Source organism: Nothoprocta perdicaria, unplaced genomic scaffold (assembly GCF_003342845.1).
Source record: "Nothoprocta perdicaria isolate Ctin4 unplaced genomic scaffold, notPer1 scaffold_0, whole genome shotgun sequence".
Classification (NCBI taxonomy): Eukaryota; Metazoa; Chordata; class Aves; order Tinamiformes; family Tinamidae; genus Nothoprocta; species Nothoprocta perdicaria.
Window position 1 is genome coordinate 4,704,009 of NW_020454092.1, and position 23,951 is coordinate 4,727,959.

The window sequence follows — 23,951 nt, forward strand, 5'->3', positions numbered from 1 at the left end:
AAAAAAAAAAAAAAAAAAAAGCACAGGAACGAGGAGGCGAGACTTTCATTAATTATAAACAATTGAAGAGCTTTCAATAAAAATAAAAACTGTCCCCAGCCCCAGGAGACAGTTTTGGTGAGCTCTGCAGCAACCTCTGCTGAGTCAGCTGGCAGGAGAAAGCCACCCACCCACTCACTCCATGCAGCTGCATCCTGTGCCCATGGCACTGCCTGCTGCCCTGGTGCCCATAACCAGCACCTGACCTCCTGCCCAGGCTGCACGCCCAGACCTCCGGGCACACAGGCTCTCTTTTTGTGTGCGCAAGAGACGATGTGCAGGTTTCTTCACTTATTACTTTTGTTCAGTGCAGCCTTATTAAACACCTGCAGGCTTGGGCCTGGGGCATTTTACATTTCCTGCACAAAGCACATACTTCACATCACCAAAACCTTCCCTTTCAGCTTTGAAATGCTGATGGGGCTAACATACTGATCATTTGCCTGCCAGGTTATTTTCTTTCTTACCATATGCTGGCTGTGAAGTTTTTCCAGAAGGGTGTTGTCTGTGCCTTTGGGGAATCGACTCTCTTCATTCACCAAAGCCAGTAGACCCAGTTTCTACAGCCAAAGAAGAGACAGGCTTTTTTACAGTCAGCAAAAGCTCTAACTACACAGCAACAAGCCAAGAATTAGAAATTTGGACAACACATTGAGCAATAACTTGTTAGCTATACTCAGCAAAGTTCAAACTGAAAGCAGGATTCTGGCCAACCAGCACACTCATAAACACAACCAGAACATAAGCAGAGATTGTTTATTAAAAAATAATAATAAAACAACACGTTAAGGCATCATTCAAACCCTGCTCCTTATCTAAAACATTGGTAGCCTCCCTAAGCTTATCCCCAGCAATGAGCAGGGATCTGCTTTCTCAAGCAGGGAAGAGGGCTAGAATAGTTCTACTCTGGCCAGGTCAGGATGGGAAGAGAGTCCAGCAGGATACTACCTGTTCTTTTCACTAGGAAACCTAAGGAAAGTCGCCAACACTATCAGCAGACACTGCTGTGAATCCTGAAAATTGTCCCAGCTAACAACTCACCTTCTCAATGAGGTCCAGGCATTCTGCATTATCCATCCAGTCAATAGCTTCCCAGTTTATCCCCTCCCTGCCAGTGAAGAACAAATAGAACAAAGACATGAAAAGCAAGTTTCAGTCCTTGAAGCATAGGAGAAGAAAGGTAGCTAAGGGTGGCTTTCCCAGGACTAAAAAGGGATTTGTGGGAGTTAGGGTCTACCATGCCTGAGGAAAGGAAATAGGCCATGCAATACCCTGCTCAGACGACAATAGGAGACAGTCCTCTGTCTCAGTGATTTTGTCTGATGCTTATCTTGTGGTCATTGGGATAATTCCACACCAAGCACTAAGAAACTGTAGCTGCTCTCAGTTTTTGGTTCTTCTGCAATTCCAGTAACAGAAGGTTCTCCCTGTGTCTTACTCTTTCAGGAAAGATGGGCACGAGCTGAAGCACTGATGACAAGGGACAGTTTGCTATGTAGTCACAAGGGACAATCACTGAACTCCAAACTGGAAAGCAGGCCCAAAGCTCATCTGCCAGACTATACCACGATTCATATGTCCACCAGAAGAAGAGGAAAGAGCAGCTTTTCAGAGACATTTTCAAGAGAATAACAAAGATAAGCTTTGGACTGACATGTTGTCAAACTACAGGGTGGCTCTCCATGTTTCAGAACAGGAACTGACATAGGAAGAGCAGTGCTGTGAGAATTCTTTGCAAATTGCCCACGAAATTCTACAAATCTGTGCCAAGAGAGTTCCTGACGCCCCTTGCCACCTTCATACACTCCCATATAATAGGCTTTATATTCAGAGAAGGAAATCTTAAATGAGAATAATTGCTGCTGAAAATAACTATTGCTCAGAAATCCAAAGGAAGACTGCAGGCTATGTGTGAAGCTACTTACTGACACTGAGATACAAATCTTTGCCTTTCAGCTAAAGGCTAAGGTGAAACTCTTCCCTACAAGTCCTTCAGCCCAAGCATCGTATTTGCTGGTTCAAAGCATTCAGAAACCTGTGAGCAATTCACAGGTTGGGACCACTTCTGAAAAATGCAAAGACCCACACAGGGAACAGGCTATCTTACCAACTTAGTAACACAAAAATCAGTTTGTAGTGATTGAGATCCCTGAAACAATGGGGTACATATAGGGTACATATAAATAAATATATATATATATATATATTCCTCTCTTTTTAAAGAAAACATACCACAGAGACCTCAGGATTCCCTGCAAGAGCAAGAAATCCTTCCAGAATTGAAAGAAACAGTTTTCTGAAATCAATCAAGTCAAGTTGGCTCTTGATCCCACTGACAACAATCCCATAGACAACAATCCTCGTTATCTAATTGAATGAGGCGATACATAGGCACTACAAACTAAACCTGAGGAAGCAGAGCTGATGAAGCATGAGATTTAATTGCATCATCCTCAAAATAACTAGAAGCAGTCAGTAATAAAATTATCTTGTCCTTTCCAAAGTTTAGCCGTAGAATTTGAACTCCTCTCTAATTGCCAGGAATAAATCTTTTGTCACGATGGTACCATTCTTAACAAGAGCTTCCTGCAGTGGTGGAATTGGCCTGAGAAGCGGGTACATAAATAGCCTTGCAGTTTTGTAATCTTTAACATTTCATGAATTGCCTATTCAGCTGGCTCCTTTTACAAGGCCGCTCTCATTTGCCCTCACTAACCTTCTTCAATTGCCTCATTCACAAACATAAAGGCTTCTGTTTCAGAGGGAGAACTGAAGTATTTCTCTAGCAGCCTTCTCTAGAAACTGAAACACTCTAGAGCACCCCAGGTACTCTACAATATACAATCCAATACAAAGCCCACAGAAGACAAACAGCTGTGCAAAATGCCTCATGCTCTTTAAACTCAGAATAGGGCCTAATTTAATTCTGCTTGCTGAGAAAAAGAGAGGTCTTCACAATGTAAAAATTTCTAGGACAAAAAGTTGTCTGATATCTATCCATCCTACACTTTTAGGGGCTTTCCCTTTTCACACCATGAATCCATCTACTAACGATACACTGCATTAAGCAGATAACCACTGAAGTCAGTAATAAGGTAAGTGATTGTGTTTTCTATTGAGACAAAGCCCAGGATCCTATTCAGCCAAGAGAACAAAGAGAATCTAGAGTTTAAGGTTTTAGGGAACTTCCTTTTTTTTCTTTTTTTTTTTGTTTTTATTTTGCAAGGTACACTTTGTGTGTGTGTGGGGGGGTAAAGTATAACAGAGGTTGATAACATCAGCAGTGACATAAGGAGAATGATTGGAAATTAATGGCTCATTCTTTCAACACAAGAACTAGGAGTTCATGAAGCAGGAACACGAGTCCCATAGCCATGATGAGCACAAACAAAAGGAGACGGATCTTCACACAATATGTACATGAACATAGGACTCCTTGTGGATATTGAAAATTTACAAGAGTTTCCAGAGAGGCAAGGAAAGTCCATGGAAGAAGACACCATGTAAGGTTTTACTAAGCACATGAGCCCACAGCTAACTGAGGTACTTTGTAAGCTGGAAGTGGTATTAAATTGGGAGAACACTAGGAAGAAGTATCATACATGTTCATCTTGTTCTTATATTCCCTCTTAGACATCTGCTTTTGACTGATGCTGGAGAGAGGACAGTGCTTTAGTCTGACCAAATGCAGCTGTTCTCACACTCTTGTCTTTAGCGACTGACAGAAGAGGCTGGCCTGATTTTTTGTGTAATGCACTTGGTGAAAGGGGACAAAGTAGGAAGAAGATAAGGAGGGCATTATTTGCACAGCATAGCACATGAGGCTTTACAGATTTGAAATGTGAACCTAGCTTGTTAAGAGTCCCAACTTTTTAAGAAACACAAGCCATGCCTCAGCTTTGCCTTTTGGATGTTAGCGAAGGTTTCCTGCTCAGATTAGAAGTCAGACAAAATTTGCCATTTAAGTCAACTTCCTGTTGAGACTGGACTGAGATTATGCGTTGAAAACGTATGGCTGCAGAGGGTTAAAAAAGCTACAGAGAAGACAACTTTTGCTTGGAAACAAGTGACCTCAAATGGCAATACACATGATAAGGGTTTAAGAGAGTCAGGGTAGCAGCAAGGCCGAGTCGCCCTTCCAGCTGTAGCAGTTGGGACTGGACAGCACAATAGAAGAAGAGGAAGAAAGCCAGAGGGGCTCGTTCTGTCACCTGTTGTATTCCAGCTGCTCCAGGGAGAAGATGTGTTTGTTGAAATACTCCTGGAGCTTCTCATTTGCATAGTTAATGTTAAACTGCTCGAAACGATTCACCTGTCAGAAGAAACACAGATTATAAAACTTAACATTCTTGTCCCCAGTCTCCAAAAGAACCTCCTGACAGCAGCAAGGGGGAAAGTACAAGGCCTGTAACAAAGTCAGAGAGAAAGGGCAGCAAATGTTTATGAGAAGGACAATATGGGAAGACTGACCACGAGAACAGCTTTTGTAGTTCATGAAAGGTTAATGCAGTGGGCCTAATTGCTAGTGAAGGATGTTAAAGATAGTCATATATCTCTTCTTCTTAGGAAGAAAGCAACATCATTCCCTAAGTGTTAGTCACTGTTTTGTCTCTTCTTGTGAAATATCTGAGGAGTCATAAAAATAGCAGCTCGACATATGTCCCTCATCAGTTACCATCAGAAGCACTGCATGCAGGATTCTCAGCACAAAAAAGACTAAACAGATGCAGCCAAATAATTTGCATGTACAAGTCAGACATTTCATTTACACACAAGTCACAAATTCAGTATTACCTATCACAGCACATCTGCTTAAGGCTCATGTCAGAAAGTGGAACTTGAACATCAGTCTACATGAATGCAGGTACCAGAAATGGGCATTTGATGAATATATGCCACTACTCCTAAAGACCAGTAGCTATGCTCTCCCACATAGGATACAAACCTACCAAACTTCCTGTATCTAATGACCTCTCCAAATCCAACCCATCCTGAAAAAGACAAAATCCTGACCTGAAAGTTCTCGAAGCCAAAGATATCCAGGATGCCCACAGACTTAAAGTTTTCCTTGCCTTTGATCTTCGTATTAATCTTGCTAATGAGCCATGAGAAACATTGGGAATATAATGCCATAGAGAGGGAGTCTCTGGAGTCCGATGCCTGTAAATGTAGAAAAAAAGAGAAGGGAAAAAAAAAGGAGTTACAAGGAGAACAGGGGCAAAAGGAGCACCAGGAATATGTGACTTCAGGTCTTTCCATTCCTCCCTGAAGACTTCAGCCTCCTATATTGGCTATGCATTGCACAATATTTATGCACAGTCAACATTCAAACTTGCAAGTAGCCATGCACAGATGTACCAGGTCTGGCCTTTGGCAAGTTGAACTTGAGAGGCTGAATGAAGTAACAAAATCAGTGACATCTTTTACAGCAGGGGCTGGGGAGGGGAGGTGGCAAAATACCTCATCACTAATAGCCTATAGTAGTCACCTGAAAAAACACGGCAGTCACAGACAAGCTCAGTTTGTCAAAAACTAGCAGAGCAGGATCTAGGAGAGTCCTCCGTCACCAAGAGCTGGCCTTGAAAAAACCCTCTTCCAAACTTTTAAGCGAACAGGATCAGATTACAGCAAGCCAGGGGCTGACAGGCCATTTTGGAACTGATCCAACGTCCCACGTTGTGATCATACCCAGCATCACAGATTAAAAAAAAAAAAAAAAAATCTTAAATTGTGAACAGTAACAGGTAGCAGATAATTGGGGATGTGTTGGTATGGGAGGTGAATGTCCAACTTGATAACTGCAAGGAGCTGCACAGCATGAACCAACACAACTTCCTACCTGACCTTGCTGGACCAGCAGCAGCCTATCTGGTGGGAAAGGAAGTTGAGACCTAGTGAACGCAACACTACAGGAGCAGGGCGTGCGAGTGCATGTGTGAAATAATCAATAGGATAAAAGCTGCAATCTGATCATTTCTTAGATAAACCCACTATCTAGATCCACTGCGGGTTGATGTTTACTCTGTCAAAGTTTTGGCATCAAGGTAATTCCTTTTTAGGTCAGACCTGCAATGACAGAGATCTAAATGCATCTTTATCTTCTCTAGTTTTACAAGCCTGAATAATACTATTTCTCCTGTTCTGCTTTGCTAGGACACAGCCCAAATACCTCCAAAACCTCCCCCAGCTAGCTCATGAGGTGCCCAGCTTTCCAAGATCCTACTTTCTATCCAGTTTCTCCATTTCTCTCTTCATCTCCCAGGACTAGAGCTACCTCTATGCATATACTCTGTAGCCCAGGCCCAGCTGCATCTTAAAACTTTCAAATTGCTTTATCCCACATGAAAGGTTCACTAAAATCAGCCCCCTCTGACTTCTCTCCAGCAACTCAAGGCCTGGGGCAAATTTGCAAAGAGCAACCTCCCTTCTCTAGGGAAGAGAACATTTTAAAGCACAGGCATGCATGCTTTTTCTGGGCATTTCTTGTCTTCCTCAGATGGACTATTTTATTACTTTGGCATGAGGATGCCCCCCAGGCCACCCCTCTGGGAGTAGAAATGCTCTGCTAGCCAAGTCAGTGCGCTTACATAGTAGGATGGGCTCATTTTCCAGAACAGGACCTCCCCATCCAGCTGCAAGTGAACAAAGCTGCTTTCCCCACAATAGGGCTCAAAGGAGATTCTCAAAGGCTCCTTTCATCCTCGCAGCCCGCCTGCCTTCAGCCCAGTTCAGCCATTCAACGCACTGAAATGTCAAAGCTCCAGCGGCCAACGAGACAGTCACACAGTGAGAAATTCCTGGCAGCGCTTCCACTGCATTCCCACAGTGGCCAGCAGGAATAGGTGGATGCAGCACTCAAGGGCTTAGGCAGGAGCAGTCCTTAGGCAGGAGTAGTCTTTACAACCCCAATGTTCAATGTCATCAGTTTGGCCAGCGATGAAGGCTCATCCCACTTGCCTGAACAGCCTGCTTTGTAGCTCCCTAGGGCAGGACCTCAACAAGGTGCAAGTTAGACCTTAGTGCCAGTTAGACCCTAGTGCAAGGGTCTAACAAGTGGAAACAGTAGGAGCAGCTGTACCATGAAGGAAAGTTCTGTTCAGGAGACTCTTACGTGTCCTCCACCTGCATGCTGAGCTGCACGGCGCCTCTCCAGCACACGCTGTGACCATCCCCAGGCACTGCTACAGCATGGGATGTCTTGCCCAGGACAGACAGGCAGGGAGAAGAGGAACAATGGAAGTAGATTTGCGGGACACACAGCACAGACCATAGGCTGAGAAATAATTGCCACAACAGCAACATTGCAAGGAGAAGGTCAAGCAGTGACAGCAGATCACAGTCTATGACAAATCTAGACTACTTCTTAAAGGCAAAGCTTAGCTTGCAGTTTATTACCAGATACGTAATATCTTGCGTCCTCAGCAAGAAAAGAAGCTACTACTCTGCTGTAATGAGCACAGGTGAGGCTTCAGCTTGAATACTGTGTCCAATTTTGGGCACCCTACTTCATGAAAGATGTGGGAAAGCTGGAGAAAACAGCTGAAAAAGAAGAGGTTCAGAAAATTACTTATGAGGAAACTCTGAACGAACTGGATTGTTTAGTTTAGAGTACACCAAGTGGGCTACTGCGCATAAGCAGAAGCTTGTTCTAAGGTGGACAGCAGGGATGGCAAAAGAAATTTAAATACGAGGAAAATCTTTTCAGCTACAGCTATTGCCACTGGCATAGGACTGTAAAAAAGGCCATAAAACCCCTTCCACAGGAAATTTCAAGAAAGATTAGATAGATATCTGTCAGAAAGAGCCTCCAAACACTGATTTCTACAAGAAAGTAGGGGTTGGGTTGATAATCCTCTGTAGGCCATGCTAGCCCAAGTTTTCCCTTACAGATGTTTATTTTGCTATGGCACAATGCTTACTTCATCTAGTAATATTTTCCATTCTCTTCCCATGTCTTTCACTTCACTCATGACAGAAGATTTTCTACAGCATTATCTGTGCATGGACCTGAAACACCAAGAGTGTTCCCAAGTGATCAGCAACACCATAAACTTAAAGCTATGCTTCAAGCACATCATTTCAATGAACCACACAGTAATGTAATAGGTAACAAGGACTGGCTCAAGCAGTACAGACCTGCAGCATATCATTTTTGGGTCCTCTTCTGCTGTTGTACAGATACACCATCAAGCTGCTGTGGGGTAACAACCTACTCTCTGCTAGATGTTTTGTAGTAACTCTACGTAAGCTTTTATCTTCTAGTAAATCAAGCATAACTTGGGAGTTCTGCAGTTAAAAGCATGCACACATACAGCTACTACAAACGTTTGATAAGCTATCTGGTACACACACAAAAGTTATTGTGCATGATACGACCATGAACATTTCCTTGAGACTGAAGATGATTTGAAACCAGCATCACGCATTGCCCCTCTAAACTCCTTTTGCCCTGTAAAGGCTGAAAAGCAGAAGAGGCAACAGGGGGACCTGAACTACCAAAGGAGGGAAAAAATTTGAGGACACAGCCGAACAGCTAGGAGGTGTAATAGAAAATCCTAAACTTCAGTGGATGGTAGAAGACAGGAGACAAAGGGCCTAGGGATGCAGAGGAGGCAGAAGCAACACTGCCCAGTAGCAGACTGGAGGATAACAGAGAGCCAGATCAGATGACATTACCTAAGTGGTACCAGACTCTACTGTAAAGTAGTTCTTTCATGAAAACTGCACCTTAAGATGGATAGATAAGATTTAAGTCAAAAGTTAACATGATATATGCGTATCAAAACTGCACTGGCTTCAGGTCTTGTGCTGTGACATGAGGCAATGCCACTACCTGCATGGTTCAGATCCAACTCGTTGTAAGCGGATCACCAGAAGAACCCTGTACTAGCTGCCACTAGACCGTATCATTAGCCACATCCCAGGCAGATTGCTGCCATGACTGATTCAAAATAAATTATGTATTAAAAGCTATATCCAAGTATTGATTGTGTTATTTTACAGAAGTGTAAAATGCAGCTCTGAGCCAGAGATTGGTCAGGCGAAGATTGATGCAGAGCTTCCAGCAGGCTGTCCCGCTTGTTTTCATTGCGGGTCTTAAGTTTGCTCTGCCCAACAGAAGTCAGGCTGTCCGAGCAACACTGTTTCCACATGGCACCCAAGCTGAGTGCCATCCTTGCTATTTTCCAAGTTTGTGGTGATCTCTTTTGGAAGGATTGCCCCTAGTAGTCACAAGGCACACACAGACATCACATCTGCCCCATGCGGATGGAGAGAGGTAGCTGCACAGAAGCAGCCCAGGCACTTACCTGCTCCACAGTGAGAGGGGAGCTGATCTCTTCTCCACGCAGAATCATGGACCTCTGAGTCAGTACTTCGGAGAGCTGGAAGGCATCTAAGCCCAGGAGATCACTGGCAATGTTCAACACTAGGAGAGAAGGACAGACGTTTTCTCCCAAATAGACTCTCATCACTCACAAGGAATCAATGCACTGCCAGCATGAAAATCCCAGGGACTCAGCTCTAAGATGAGTATCAAAGCCCCAGCAAAAACAGCACTGCCCTTTAATTCTCTTTAGTATGCCCAGACCTGCAAGCAAACACATCCAATCCTAGGTAGGGTCAACTCTCATTACGTGCTGCAGCTTAAGCCAACCTTTCTGCTCACAACAGGAAGAGCAAAACACTGTCCAAAGCTTAACACCATCAAAATATTTATTGAAAGATGTATGTTTTGTTGAAGGCACAGCAGTGCAGTCTGTGCATGGGATTGCCAAGCTTGGATGGATCCAAGCGATCCTGCAGGAGTACTTGTGTGTATCTGAAAACATTCATCCACAATTTCTCACACTTCAACAGTATTTGTACTGATGGTCAGCATAACATAACAGTCAAGGTGCAATCTGTGGCTTAAGAAATCTCTAAACCACTGATTGCTTGCAGCTAGCAAGACATATTCAATCAATTCATATGAACTCCATTTCCCCCACACTGGCAGAAGCATGCTGAGCTAGCAGCTACCTAGGCTAGATGAGCTTTTTGTGAAAGACAAGAGATACAAAACGAACACAGGTAAAGAAGTGTAAGAAAACAGCAAGACAACAGCAAGATAATAGTAATCTCTTATCTTTATCAGATTCTTCTTTAAATAAACCCAACAGAGGGTTTAAACACAAAGACAAGGTGCGGATTTTGCAAACACTTTCAGGAAAGTCTTCCCAAAACAAAAGGTAACTTCTGTCAAAAGAGATATCACACTTATCTGGCATTACCCAGAACCACACTCAAGAGCACTAGCTATATACATTCATGAGATGAACCGCTGTGTTGTATTCTTATTATTTATATTCCAGCAATGTATACAAGACCCCAAGTAGGACAGAGTTATGCCTCACACACACAGGACCTCTTCTTCAAGTAACTTCCAGTTTAGTTTAAAATTGGAAAATCATGATCGGAAAATACATGATTGCATACAAGCATATTACAAAAAGAAAAAGGGAGAAAGTTGGAGAGGATGAGTACTAACAAGGACAGAGGCTCCTAGTCAGAGGTAAGCAAAGCACATGGCTCAAGTGCTCCAGAGCTCCTTTAATATATTGTTAATAATTGCATGTACAAAAATCTATCTTCCTGATCTTATGTTTTATTTTAATATCACTATATTTATAAAGTCAAACTGTACAACATGCAAAATACATAGTAATTGATACATAACAAAAAATACAGTGTGCAGAGCCTATCTTTGAGGTACTTTGCACCCACAGAAGGACGAGGACTATTACTAGACACTTAGGCAGGTAAATTAACTGTTTGTCATTTCTACTGTGTTTTCTCACATAGACTGTTGTTTTAAATAAAAGTATCTGGCTGTGAGAGAGCTGGCAGACCACTGGCTAATCCTGCCACTGAAAGATTTCAGTTGGGCTGAATGACTACACTTAACCAGAGTCATCAGGAGACCTGGTGCAATGAGGTGATAAGAGGGATGCAAAAGGGGGTAGTCAATAAGAGATGCAGTTAACGAGTCATTTCTAATAAATATTTATTGCTTCTGTCTATTTAGAGATTCACTTCAAGAGACCAACTCAAACTGGATATCTGTAGCAGAGTGCGTGCTATCAGATGAAACTCCTGTGTGTCCTATTTCTTCCTGCTCTTTCAATGCAAATCACGAATTGTGAAACTGTGGACTTAGTATCCTGGAGAACAAGGCAAGCATGGGGCAAGCACAGCCCAGCTAACCCATGCTGGTGCTCAGCAGCCACACATCCAGCAGCAATGCTTTTGCAGACTTAAACTTTTAGGAATCTTCTGGCAAAGGCACTAAAGGGGTTGGGGTATGCAGGGGAAACAGGATGATGGAGCTTTGCTAGGGGCTTTATGGAATTGTGCATGGTCTACCAAGTTGCTAAGGTCTCATTTACCTGCTTTCGTTGTAATCTGGGCCCCTCCAGCTGTCATAAATTCAACGTTTCCCAGATGAAGTGTGCCAGAAAGAAGTTTGAAGATGTCTCGTATCTCCTCAGAGCTGAAGTCCATCACCTTCATGGCAGTCTAAGCAAAATCATATGGCAAGCATTGGCTATACATACAGACACAGTACAACGCAACTACAACACTCATGCCCAGCCTACAGAAAGTGGGGGAAGGTGCAGCCCTTTTCAGCTATGTATTTATCAATGCTCTCTATTGTTTCCCGTTATGTCCTTTCATTTGCAATATGCCCAACTAGGACAGGTGGGTATTTACCCTGTTCTTAGACTGGACTTTGCTGCTGCCTGTCCTTTGCAGGAGGAATATGCCCATGCTTCTAGGGATCTAGGGAGCAATCATCCCTGACAGCTGGCAATACAGGTTACAGATGTCACTGAACTGCTTCCACCTTCTGCCTTATTGTCTCTCCTGAAGGACAGGTCTATATTTTCCTTAGTTTATTTTAGCTTAGAACAGTAAAGATGTATGCAGCATCACTTAAAGTCAGGTTTTCAGTTTTAGCTTCTGAAGAGATAGAAACAGAAGGTGAAACACAAGTGTGGCACAAACCTGCCTGAGCATCACATATCCTCTGCTTTAGTGCATCTTACCTAGTTTGGGGGGATATAAATCAACTTTGCAAGCTAGAACATAATTTTCATATATTTGTCATATCAATAGGGCAATCTGGGGTTCTTGTTCCCCTCCTTTGCACAAGTTTCTTTTCAGTTGGGATACAAATGCCATGTCGCATTGAAAACTGCTATTCAGGAGACCCTTCCTTCCTTTAATTCACGTTTTATAAGTAGGAGCTATTGATATCTTGTTAAATGCTCTCAACTTATCAACCTCATTTTACCTACATTATTAAAACCCTCAGTACATTGTAGTATACCACTTACCAAACAACATGGATTGTATATTCATCCTATTAAATCCATAACCTCCAGTAAAGTGCCACATGTCTATAGAACCCTATGCAGTATATATGGCATTTGTACCGCTGTACCAGAACATTTCTGTACACTACCTAGAACACTACCTTTAAGCCAGACTGCTCCCTTCTAAGGATCAATATGAGGTTTATGGATGGCTCCCCCTCACAGAAATTACCATATCTCCCCGTATCTTCATCATTCTCAACTGTTATTAATCCTTGACCACTTCCCAAATTCTTCTATTTCTGCATGCTAAAAACCACTTTCCAAGCCTTGCTTATATTTCAAGCCCATGATTTGACTCACTGCACAGCCAGCATTCAGCTTAGAGCAATTAGAGTCCACCTGTGGAATTTAGGTTCTGTAATATGTTTAGCCCATGGTAATGTGTCAAAGAAGGCCAGAAGGAGCTAGGGCAGGACTCACCATAACTTTACTGAACATCTCTACATCGTTCAGATTCTCATCATTCACACAGCCAGACTGGTTCAGGTAGTGATAGCTCCCCGGCTCAGAGAGGGAGAGGCTCTCTGCAACACAGGATGAGGAGGTCAGGTGAGAGAAAGACAGCAATTTATTTAGCAGTCAATCTTTTCCTTCTATGAACTTGGTTCTCCCAAACAGTGGGAACCTTCACTCTAGAGGGAGTTCACCTGAACAGATTCCATGACCCACAGCAGCCAGACCTGGATAGTCAAATGCCCTGGGGAAGGAGAAGCTGGCTGGTGACAAAGACCGTGGATGGTTCAGCAAGTGATTCAGAAGAATTCAATTCTAAGGTGACTGCAAAGTCACAGAAGCATTTTTTCAATACTGACTTGACTCACAAAAAAAAGATAAAATTCAGTCTTGTGAAGTGCACAAAAAAGTAGTCTTAACTGTATACACACAGTAACAGGCTCTAAATTAGATATTGCCACTTGAGAGGGAAAGAGTTCAAAGAGTCAAAATACAGAAGTTTCTGAAAAAAATAATCATTTCAGTGCTCAGCAGGCAAAAGGAAAAAAGGAAAGAAAAAAACAAAACCCTTCTATGAGAAAGCTCTTCAAGGAAAAACTCTATATCAAGTATCGGGAAATATCCATGGCCTAGCTGATAACCTGCCACAGCTTCATTTGCTGTTCTGAAAAGAGAACTGAGAAAACAATATTCCAGGAAAAGCTGTTACCTTTCTGTTCCCCACTCACACCAGCTAGCAGAGCGTAAAAGATGTGGTAATTCCTCTCTCCAGGGTTCTGGTGTACCACCCTGTTCTGAAACAAAGAATGCAGAAGCAGCCAGTAGAAAGGGAAAGGCAATTTCCAATTACAAATCTAAAGAGAGGACTAGGCTACAAGTAAATGACTAGGGCCAATGAACAAAGGTGCTTCTTCCAGCTTAGTAATGTTGTTGCTCTCTCTGCCTCCTTCCTTGGGACAGTTGCAGTATCGACATGCAAAAACCTCATGCAGCTCCCTGTGATGGAGACACCATCATCCAGTAGAGGTGACTGGGCACTGGTCCCCCCCATAGCTATGGGGAGAGGGCTCACCCAGCAGGCAGTGGAGATGATACCTACCTTTTCCAGCAAATCTGAACAACAAGTTAAGGAGAAAACATTCAAGTGATGCCCAGAGAGACTATGTGAGAACTGGCAAAGAATCTTCTATGTACATTGGAATGAATCCCAAAACAAGCCACAAATCACTAAATAAGTCACACTTTCAAAAGAGGACAAAGAATAGTCCCAAATATCCTCCTAAGTTCTCCTTTCTCCTCCTGTCTAGCTTACTCTGTCTAGGGAGCTATTATACACTAAAGAGATATTTCAAAGGGGAGGGTCAGATCCATCAGAAATCTATGCAATAGTGGGGTAATGTAACGAAGGATGAGCCACATCAGGATTATCTAAAGACATCAGAGAAGCTGCTCTAGTCTGAAAGTCTTTATTTCACAAAGCAAGTCTCGCATCGGTTCTCATCGATTCGGCAGGAGACATCTATCTTTAATCTGCTGACAGCACCAAGAGCAGAGACTAAACAATCAAAGCCTGTTATTTACAACAGTAGTAAATTCATCTGCCTGCTGCTCCACTGGAACTTCATGTGGTTTCAGTGATCAGCAGGTTTGAACAACAGCATCAAGCAGTGGAGACAGGGCAGCTTTAGCTGCCTCATGTAGACAGAGGAGATGTCAGAGCTTCTGGGACAGGGGCACGTGGGGATGACGAAGTCTGCGGCACAATAAGTTTGACTTTAACCAGGCTTCCCTAGTTTGTATTTAAAAGCCTACTTGGAATGGGGCAGCCCAAAAGATGGAGTTGTAACTGTCCCTTATCGTCCAAATACTGTGCAGGGTATGTTGACCCTTAATGTGGTCTCACTTTTCTAAATCATGAATTCACTGATAGCAATAACATAATAGTATGATCCATTTGGAAAGAAAAAAAAAGAACAGAGTGCAAGAAAATTAATGAGGGAATCTGTCTGTGTAGCAGATTCTAGGGATTTATGTATTAAGTGCTGTGATTGCTGATTTTAGAAGTCAAACTATGTCCCTACCAAATATGTTGTCATGAGTTTCCCAGAGATGCAGAGGGTAAGCACTGTATATACACAAAACAAAAACTTCTTCCCCCTTTAAGATACAGATTTGCATTTATAAACTGGCTTTGAGGAGACTGCGATGGGGGATTTCTCGACCCACTTTGAGCTCCTCCTCATCTTCAATCACTTCATCCATTTTTGGTCCACTGGAGCAAAGGATACAGTCAGTGACTCGCCCTCCCTGGATGTGTCCATGCTGAGAGAAATGCAGCTGGATGAACTTGCCAAAGCGGCTGGAGTTGTTGTTATAAACGGTCTTGGCATTCCCAAAGGCCTCCAGAATAGGGCTGCAGAAACAGGCAATCACAGTGTGACCGACGATGTGACACCGCTGCAACAGGACCAGGTCCTAGCCTGTTGCCATTTGCACAGCCCGCGCTGCCCCACAAGATTAATTTGTCACAGGTCAGACAAGCAGGAAGAGCTCAAAGGCAAGGAAGGATGGCCAGAACAATTTAACGCACTTAGTCAAATTTTAAACCTTTGGGATTGGAGTTAATTAAATCAGTCCCTCATCAGTACAGGCAGCTGGTGTTCACGCTGTCCAGGGCATTCCCCACCAAGGTGGCTTCAGGGAAATAAAGGCAGCGAGACCCATCCAGGCTGTGCACTTAATAAAGCTGCATCCAATGAATTGTGCTCTTCGGTTTTCATGGATAAACATCCCAGGCATTTGGGACAAACATTTTTGACCACATAGGTCCTCATTCCTGCTTCAACGTTTGAAAGTATATAAGGCATCTCCTAAAACTGCAAGTAAACATTTCCACGTTAAGAGACAAATATAGTACTACACTAATTTGTTTGGTTCACGCAAGCCTTTGTTGCTACTTAAATTTTGCTTACACTGATACAAGCTAGATAGTTTCCAAGTTGAATGCACACACATTATATATTTGAAAAATCTTTCAAAGAGAGCCACATCTTTCTGACTCAAAAATAAAATATTCAAAAAAATATATCATTTACTTCAGACTGGTAATGAGTTAAAGAATTCACACATTTCATTTTTAAGTAACTTTCCTGGCCAACCTCCTGCCATCATCATGTTCATACAACACGGAAAATTGAAAGTTAAAATGCAGTTTGATTCTAGTTCTACAATATAATACCAATGAAAAATCCATACCATTCAAATTGACACCCAGAACCTAGGATTAAAATATGCATTTTTGTATTTTAACCAATTCTAGCCTAATCTGAAAGCTTGACAAGCAAGGATTCACAGTCATCCTACAAGAGTGGCCTATGTGTGGTTAATTTTCATTCTATAACTATATAGTGGTTTCTAACAAAAAGGTTTGAAGGTTGCAGGCATCAAAAACAGCACTTTCAATGCACTAATGGATGTTGGCTTTCCTTCCTTCCAAGAAGGAAAGCAGACCACATCCACAGTGTAAAGGGAGTTCACAGGGCCTGCTTTCTGAAAATATACCAAGCATGACCAACACAACACACAAGGAAACAGATCAAAAGTGACAGAACTTTTGTTTTATCATTCTGTCTTAAAAAAGACAGAACGCTCTCAGACACATGCTGGATTGCAAGGATGAAAAACAGCCATGGATTAACCCAATGATGGCCACCTGCAGAGCAAGCAAAGCTGAAGAGGAATCATATCAGGTAGACTCATTAGGAGTGACAGCTTCTGGTTCCAGACCTTCAGCTTCCCTCTTTTCCCAAAGGTGACATACTGTTTTCTGCATGTGCACTGGGATTGCTCACACAGCACTAGAGATGTTTTTGAAACAGGTTGTGCACTGTTACTCTAATTTGCCTCCCAGCTGTGGGATTTTGAAAGATAAGAAATCATGTGTCATTGTAAGCTTTCTGGATCACAGTCAGGGTATCACTTAACCACTAAGCAAGCTTGAGCTTCTTAAGCCACTTGCCTAAAGGTGGATTTTGCAGATCCTGAGTTTGACCGTATTGCTTTAAGAGCTTTTTCCAATCTGCTAACATGCCTTGTAAAACCTGCACACCTACAAGGGATGAAGCAACCCACAACAGTCTCTCAAGCATCAGGTAACTTGGTAGCCTTCTGCTTAAGGTTGTTGTGCTTGTCAGGGCCCTAAGAAGTGCACAGCTCTCACAGCTGCAGCGTTACACACACTCTGTAACACCCTGCAGAACCACTGGGGAAAAGACATGATGCTGACGGGGCCACTGGAGGTTGGTAGAGAGCAGAGCTCAAGATGGGGACACCAAAACCCAAAGTGTGGCAGAGACTCCCTGTGAGCATAGCTAAAACCAAGGGAGCTCCAGGAGACTGGGCCAAGTATGAATTAGGTCAACTACCCCTGCAGCAGACAGCGATGTTATATATGTCCCCACTGCCCTTCACCAAAAGTCAATGTACCATGGGACCCACAAGAGACATGGGTCTGAGGATTTGAAGGCAGACAGCACAGCGATCAATGAGCTCGTTCAAGGGTAGTACTTCACACAGCAGGGCAGGCAGGGAAAAATGATGAGTTATTGCAGGGAAGACAAATCCAAATTTTGGTTTAGAGCATTAACCCTCCTATTGCCATGCACAACCCATGCTGCTGCTGGAAGGAAGCAGAAGTCAAGTGCAGCTGAAAGAGCAGCTAGCCTAAAGCATCTCTGTGGGACCACAGCTTCCAGAGCACATTTTTGTGGCATGCACCGTTTATCTCCACAAGCATCACTTCTCAGGTCCTGCTCAATCTATACTCAGGCTCAAGCAAACCCAGGTGTAAGCACTTTCTCTGAAGTATGATGGCTGTACAAGGCAGATACTGCAGGCACAGGCTGAGCAGGCTGCCCAGGAGAGGACCTTGTGGCACGTGCAGAAGTGAACCCTACCTGCTCTCCAGGATGGCTTCCTCCACGTGAGTGCTCTTCTCGGAGGCAGGGGCACCCACAGAGGTCTGGCTCATGGCTGACAGAAACTTCAACAGCAGCTTGGTGCTCTCCGTCTTTCCAGCTCCACTTTCTCCACTGTCAAGAAAAAGAGGGGCTCCATTCACCGCCCCAGAACGGAGCACTAAGGACCACCCCACCTTCTTGGAGAAGTGACCTCCAGGCATAAACACAACGTGGCATCTCCGCTGCCACAGGCAGGGCGAAGGGGCGGGCAGGAAGATGGGGACATTTGGGCAGGTGTCACTGCAACCCAAGCAGCGGATGTGAGTCAAGGGACACGGTCCAGGCACAGCGGGATCCCGTCTCTGACCTGATGAGAATGCACTGGCTGTCGTGGCGCTTCCACAGGCAGCAGTAGCACTCGCTGGCCGTGGCGAAGATGTGGGGCGGCAGCTCGCCCAGGCGGTGCTGCCTGTACCGGGCTATGGCGTCCTCGCTGTACAGGCCGGGGATGAGCTTGTAGGGATTCACCGAGGCCAGGATAGAGCCGATGTTTGTCTGAGGGGAGACAGCAAAACACAGCAAGGAAATAAGGCCCCAGGAAAAATAACTGCAACAAATTCAGACTCTGAAACAGCTGATGGGGAAGGCAAAAAGGCTGGGAAGGAAAAGGAGGAAAGCTTTGGTAGGGAGCTCCCAACTGGGCAAGAAGTGTCAAGCCCCAGGGCGGGGGCTGCATGGCCAGGTATGGATGGGCCAGGGTGACTTTCACTGCTTCGTAATATTCCCAACTTATTATCTTTGACAGAATTGTGCTTAAGCAACTTTAAAAAGTTCCTACCCAGCTGCCTTGTACAGTGCTTGAAGCTGAAAAGCAGAGCTAGGAGCATCTGAGGCCAGGAGACACTTCTCATACACCCTGTGCTCCTAAGGGTTTAGCAGGGTTCGAGCAGCTCCCAAAGGAAGGCGGCACACACTTGGGGACACACACTTTCTCTGTGCTGAAAAACGCTGTTTGGAGCAGCTCACGTCACTTGGAAAGCCAAATTAAACCTGACAGCTGAAGCTGAAACTCAAGATTTCAAGCCACACTAGTTTTACGTTTTCTAAACATTTTCTTTTGAAAATGCTTCTTTTGAAAATTTCCCAATTTACAAAAAGAGGTAGTAAGGTTTAAAGTAAAATATCCAAAGTCTAATATCTAATTTCCATACTTTGCTTTTATGAATAAGTCGGATGGAAAGTCATTCCGTTTTTTAGGGCACGACTTTTTCGGTTCAGCCAACCAGCTCAAATTCAGTTACTCTCGGAGCTGTAGTTCAGAGCAATGGTGCCACCTCACTCCTAACAACAATCCTGTACATAAGGGTTTAAATAGGCCTGTAAAAATCCAACTTTAACTCTACCACTGATGCTGCAGCCTCCTCTGCAGGGCTTCTGCATCACGGGCTGTGCTGCTCCAGGCACACCCGTGCTCAGCAGGAGCATTAGAGCAAACTCTTACAGCGCTGCAATAGGTGCCAAGCCTTCTGGCCAGGGACAACACCTAGAATTACTTCCAAACCATGAATTATTAATTATCACATGCAGATACAAGGATTCACATGAACTCGTCAGGGAGATTGCAAATAAAGTACCTGGTAGCCAGAGAAAGGGGTTTTCTCTCTGCTGAGTGAAAACAGAGGCCATGTTTTGGCCTCTGGACATGCAATGGACATGCAATTGGACATGCAATGTCCAGTTCTCAAGCTGGAAGCCAAACTGATAAGATGTTGTAGCCCCCAAAGCATTTCAGACAGCAAGAGCCACACATCATCATGAAAGAAACATCACCTAGGCCTAACTGCCTTATCAAGAATATCCGTGTGAACAGGCTACCAGGGAGCAAGCCCTAGGGAACCTCAGACATGAAGTTTTGTAGGCAGAAATTACTCGTCAGTGAGGAAAGCCATAAGGAAGAAAATGATCTGCAGCAACAGCCAAGTGGGAGGAAATGAAAAAGAAATACAGAAAGAGGATGGATCAGGAAAGAGCAGTGTGCAGCCTGCTGAGCAACACACATCATCTTGAGACTGCAAGATAAAGATGACCTCAAGCTCATCCAAGCCCTTTTCCCAGAATTTGGAGGATTCTTTTTCTCTCAGACATTTTATTTTGCATGCCTGCTCTAGTTTTTGTTGTCTCCTGCATCAGTGTTCCTGTCACAACCCTTTCCAATAGTTCTTCCACTGCAACCATCCACTTCAGAGGTGTTTTGAGGAAACTTTTCCCTCTCCCAACTGCAGTCTCCATCACCTGCAATCCCTAATAGACAACTTCTATTCCCAGTTTATAACAGCACTAGCATTTGTGCAGCAGACATGCACATACCAGCCCTTCTGTTAGCACTCTTCCCCCAGAAAAACCCAGCAAGACAACCCAGGTTGCAAACCAGGATGGGCTCTACCTTGTCTACGTCTCAGACCAGCAGCTCCCACCTGGGCAGACAGGCAGGGCACAGCTCAGAAACACAAAATGTAGCCATATATCCCCAGGCTATTTATATCTCATTCATGTTATGGCAGTTTTATGAACTTTTTTTCCAGTTCTAAGACATGGAATGGTTTTATGAAGCAATGTAGGAATGGTAGGGAGGAAAGAGGAGGATACACTCCTAAACGCTGCAAGCTGTTGCCACATCCACATTAGTTCCTGAAGGAGCTCGGTAGAACTGAATAGCATCACTTGAGGAAAAGAGATGGTATCGTTCAGATGGCCAACGTTCTTGTAATGCATTAGTTATGGGCATCCCACCAGTCTGAGTACGCTTCTCCCTGCACTCATTGACCTAGCTGCTCGTGGTGGGATGCACCCAAGCACACAGCTCTGAACTGCCCTTCTTCACAGTAGTGAATCTCCAAATTCTCAGTGGCAACTCTTTATCATAAAAAAAGAACTGATAATAAGCCCTGTTAATACTCATGCTTCCCCGCTTATCCATCCCTTCTGCTTCCCAGGTTAGCCATTTCTGGAGAATTCATTCTCCAGAAACTGGTGTTATTTCTTGCCCCTTGTTTGCAATGTGATTTTCTTCCAGATGTTTTTGATTCAAACTGACAGCTATAACCGTGCTCAGTTCACCTTCCTTTAGCCTACAGTGCTCTTTTCCAGCCCATTTAGGAATAAATAAGCTGAACCCCTGTAATGTTCGTTTGTGGTATTCACGTTCAATATTATGAGGCATTAGGTGGCACTACAGCTGACATGCTCAGCCTCTGCTTAACTGACAGCCACGTGCAGCTGGGATAAGGCAAAAACTAGTATTTAGTGAGGAAGCCCATACGTTATTAGTGTCGGCACTGCAGAATTGCAAAACAGCACGTGTAAGGACTAAGGGTCTCCAGGGCAGACGCTGCACAAGCATAGACCGGGATATGAACCCCAAGAGAGGGGCTGCAGCCCTGCCCAGGGCTTCCTCCCAGCGCTGCGCATGCCGGGTACTGGGCTCAGCTCCCTGCATAAATTGTCAAAAAAATTCAGATCCGAGGCATACAGCAGAGATGCATGCAACATGCACAGCCAAAATATGTCACTGCATGTAAACATTAACACCTTTACATGCCAAGGGAGAAGGCACAGTGAAGAACTAGCGCTAAAGGAGAGCAGTGACAGGCTGGAGCAAGAGGAAAGGTCTGGGGAGCTGAGGCTGCTGCGACACTGTCACCACGCTGATGCGCTGCCACTTCTGCTGCAAGGCACCGACTGCAAAGGGACAAAATCCTGTCTCAGGTACCAAGGCATGAGGAAGAGGAGGCGTATACCCAAACAGTGAAGGCGTCACAGGCAGAGAGCTGACAAATGCAGGGCACGAAGGGCAGCGGGGACACGGGCCACCAAGGCAGGGTGTGCACACAGGCAGGCGCTGCCTCGCAGGGCAGATCTGGAAGGCTGCACGGATAGAGAGCAGGCAACCAGGACCCGCAGCAACCAAAAAAAGAATTCAGTCCCCTATGTTTCAGAAACCGGGTCACTAAATTGATCATTTCCTGCAATACAGGTGTTGCCCTGGTAACAGTTGCTATGCAACACAGCCGGAGATTTGCAGTTTTTCTGCCATAATCCGAAAAACTCAGGGTATGCCTAAAGAGCGGATGTAGGCAGGGAAGGGGAGGGCAGCCTGTGCAGTGCTGCCCGCGTCCCCTCCAGGTCTCACCACGGCATGTGGCAGTTGCAGTGCCAGGGTGTCCTGGCCCTCACTTGGCCCTTTCCTGACATCTGCCCCCTTCCCGTGAGCCCAAGATGGGAGTCAGAAACTGCTGCTCCCATTCTTTGGGTATTCATCCGTGCAAGGAGAGCAGAGTGACTCAGAAAAGGCACAACGGCATGTAGAAGTGGAATGAGGCAATAGTTTTGCTTTCCTGGTCTTGTCCAGCAGCAGCTGTCTGGCTGTCTTTCCAGGCCTGCAGGGACACTCAGTAGCTCTGCTCCACCTTCCAGGCTGCTCGGCCAGACCTCTGAATTGCAACCGCAGGGAATGCAGGGAATGCAAATTCCCATCGGTAAAACAGATGCTCATGGAAGACACAGAGCAGCGCAAGTGCCCTAAAATCCAGAGGCGAACATTTGTATTTAAGAGTTTTTCACACACAGAGGAGGCCCCTCTTGCAGGGCTGAGATCCACACAGTTGATGAAGCCAGCATGGCAGAAGGTAGGAAATTCCCTTTCATACCGCATGAAACAAAGCTCAGGAAGCAAGGCTAAAATCAGTATTTCCCACGCAAATGAGCAGCCCCCAAGACAAGTAAGAATTGCTAACCAGGAGGAACATGGCCCAGCTTGAGCACTTACATAGATGTGACCCTGTTGGTAGCGCTGGTGCAAGTTAAGCAGGATGGCAGCCTCATGGAGATCTCCCAGCATGGACATGTCTTCCTCCCCATCGATGCTGCTCTGGTGCATTGGCAGCACCTTTTCTCTGGAGAGGGAAGCCTTGGGGTACTGGAATACCTGCAGGAATAAGGACAAACAAAAGCATGGCAACTGGGTATGCAATCAGACCTCTGCTAGAAATAGCCCCCTCTGCACAGCTTTATTCTTCAGTGCTGAGAAGGGAAATTAAAAAGGCACAAATCCGCTACCTTGTTTAACAATTGTTCCTCCATCCTGTTCAAGCTTCTTGGACAGATCCCACAGAAGAGACCTTCTTTCATGGCTATCGAGCCATACTCTCACCTTTAATAGAGCCTGCTTAGTACAGCATTACTTGATTTTTACTCCCCTTAGCTGGAGCAAGGCAGCACATGCAAGTACACCCTCTGATGCAGACACCACACACTACTCGCATGCTGGTGGCAGCGGCTGCGCCCTCAGGCTCTCCACCCGAGAAGCCAGAGAGCGCCTGGGAAGTGTCCCAGGAAGAGGCTGTCACGCTAAGGGCAAAGGAAAGCAAAGCAGATGAAAAGCCAAACAAAGCTGTGACATCCTGTGTGCACGCAGGCTCATACACATGGGAGACGGCTCTCCAAGGCTCTGTGCAGTGACAGCTATTAACTTCTCTGTCACTGCCCTGGGAAGTACCATCTCCTGTCTCTACACAGCTGCTGTCTTAACTCAATTGCCACAACTTTTCTCCTGTTAGAGCTTCCCCCTCTTTAACAACCTACTGTTCAGCTATCGGGTCAGCCTCTTCACTCCCTGTTGCAGAGCGGAAATTTTGTTACTGCTTCCCTCCATCCCAGCCCTCCTTTCCTCCTCCTTAAACACGAGGCTGGCATTTCACACACTATTTCAGTTGCTTCCCACTCTTGGATTCAGCCATGTGCCATCTCCCACCCATCATTCCAGGCTGAGCTAAATGGCAAAACCCAAGAGAAACAGATGGGACACTTCATCTAGGCAGCCAGGAGAAACAAGCAGGCCTGCGCTAACCTTTCCAAGGAAACTTGGGCTTTTCTTTCCCTTCTGGGGCTCTGGCCCTCATCCCATCCCTGTCTATCTACTGTGCAGTTCCACTTTAGACGGAGGCAGATGCATCATTACCTAATCCCCATCTCTCCTCGTGTCAGCCATCCTCACCAAAGAAACCGACTGATCCCACAGAGAGTG

At 44.8% G+C, this 23,951-nt stretch overlaps 1 protein-coding gene across 1 annotated transcript in view; it reads right to left on the bottom strand.

The window, feature by feature from the left end:
• LOC112959401 (unconventional myosin-X-like) overlaps positions 1 to 23,951 on the bottom strand; it is a 74,858-nt gene that overhangs the window by 44,492 nt on the left and 6,415 nt on the right. Inside the window, exons 3-15 of the mRNA XM_026053422.1 lie at positions 22,695 to 22,853; positions 18,237 to 18,424; positions 17,867 to 18,001; positions 15,200 to 15,324; positions 14,011 to 14,024; positions 13,621 to 13,705; positions 12,879 to 12,982; positions 11,466 to 11,595; positions 9,348 to 9,466; positions 5,053 to 5,199; positions 4,251 to 4,351; positions 1,081 to 1,147; positions 507 to 599 (exon numbers count right to left, since the gene is read on the bottom strand). Coding sequence (XP_025909207.1) covers positions 507 to 599; positions 1,081 to 1,147; positions 4,251 to 4,351; positions 5,053 to 5,199; positions 9,348 to 9,466; positions 11,466 to 11,595; positions 12,879 to 12,982; positions 13,621 to 13,705; positions 14,011 to 14,024; positions 15,200 to 15,324; positions 17,867 to 18,001; positions 18,237 to 18,424; positions 22,695 to 22,853 — 1,467 coding nt within the window. The remainder of the gene's footprint in view (positions 1 to 506; positions 600 to 1,080; positions 1,148 to 4,250; positions 4,352 to 5,052; positions 5,200 to 9,347; positions 9,467 to 11,465; positions 11,596 to 12,878; positions 12,983 to 13,620; positions 13,706 to 14,010; positions 14,025 to 15,199; positions 15,325 to 17,866; positions 18,002 to 18,236; positions 18,425 to 22,694; positions 22,854 to 23,951) is intronic.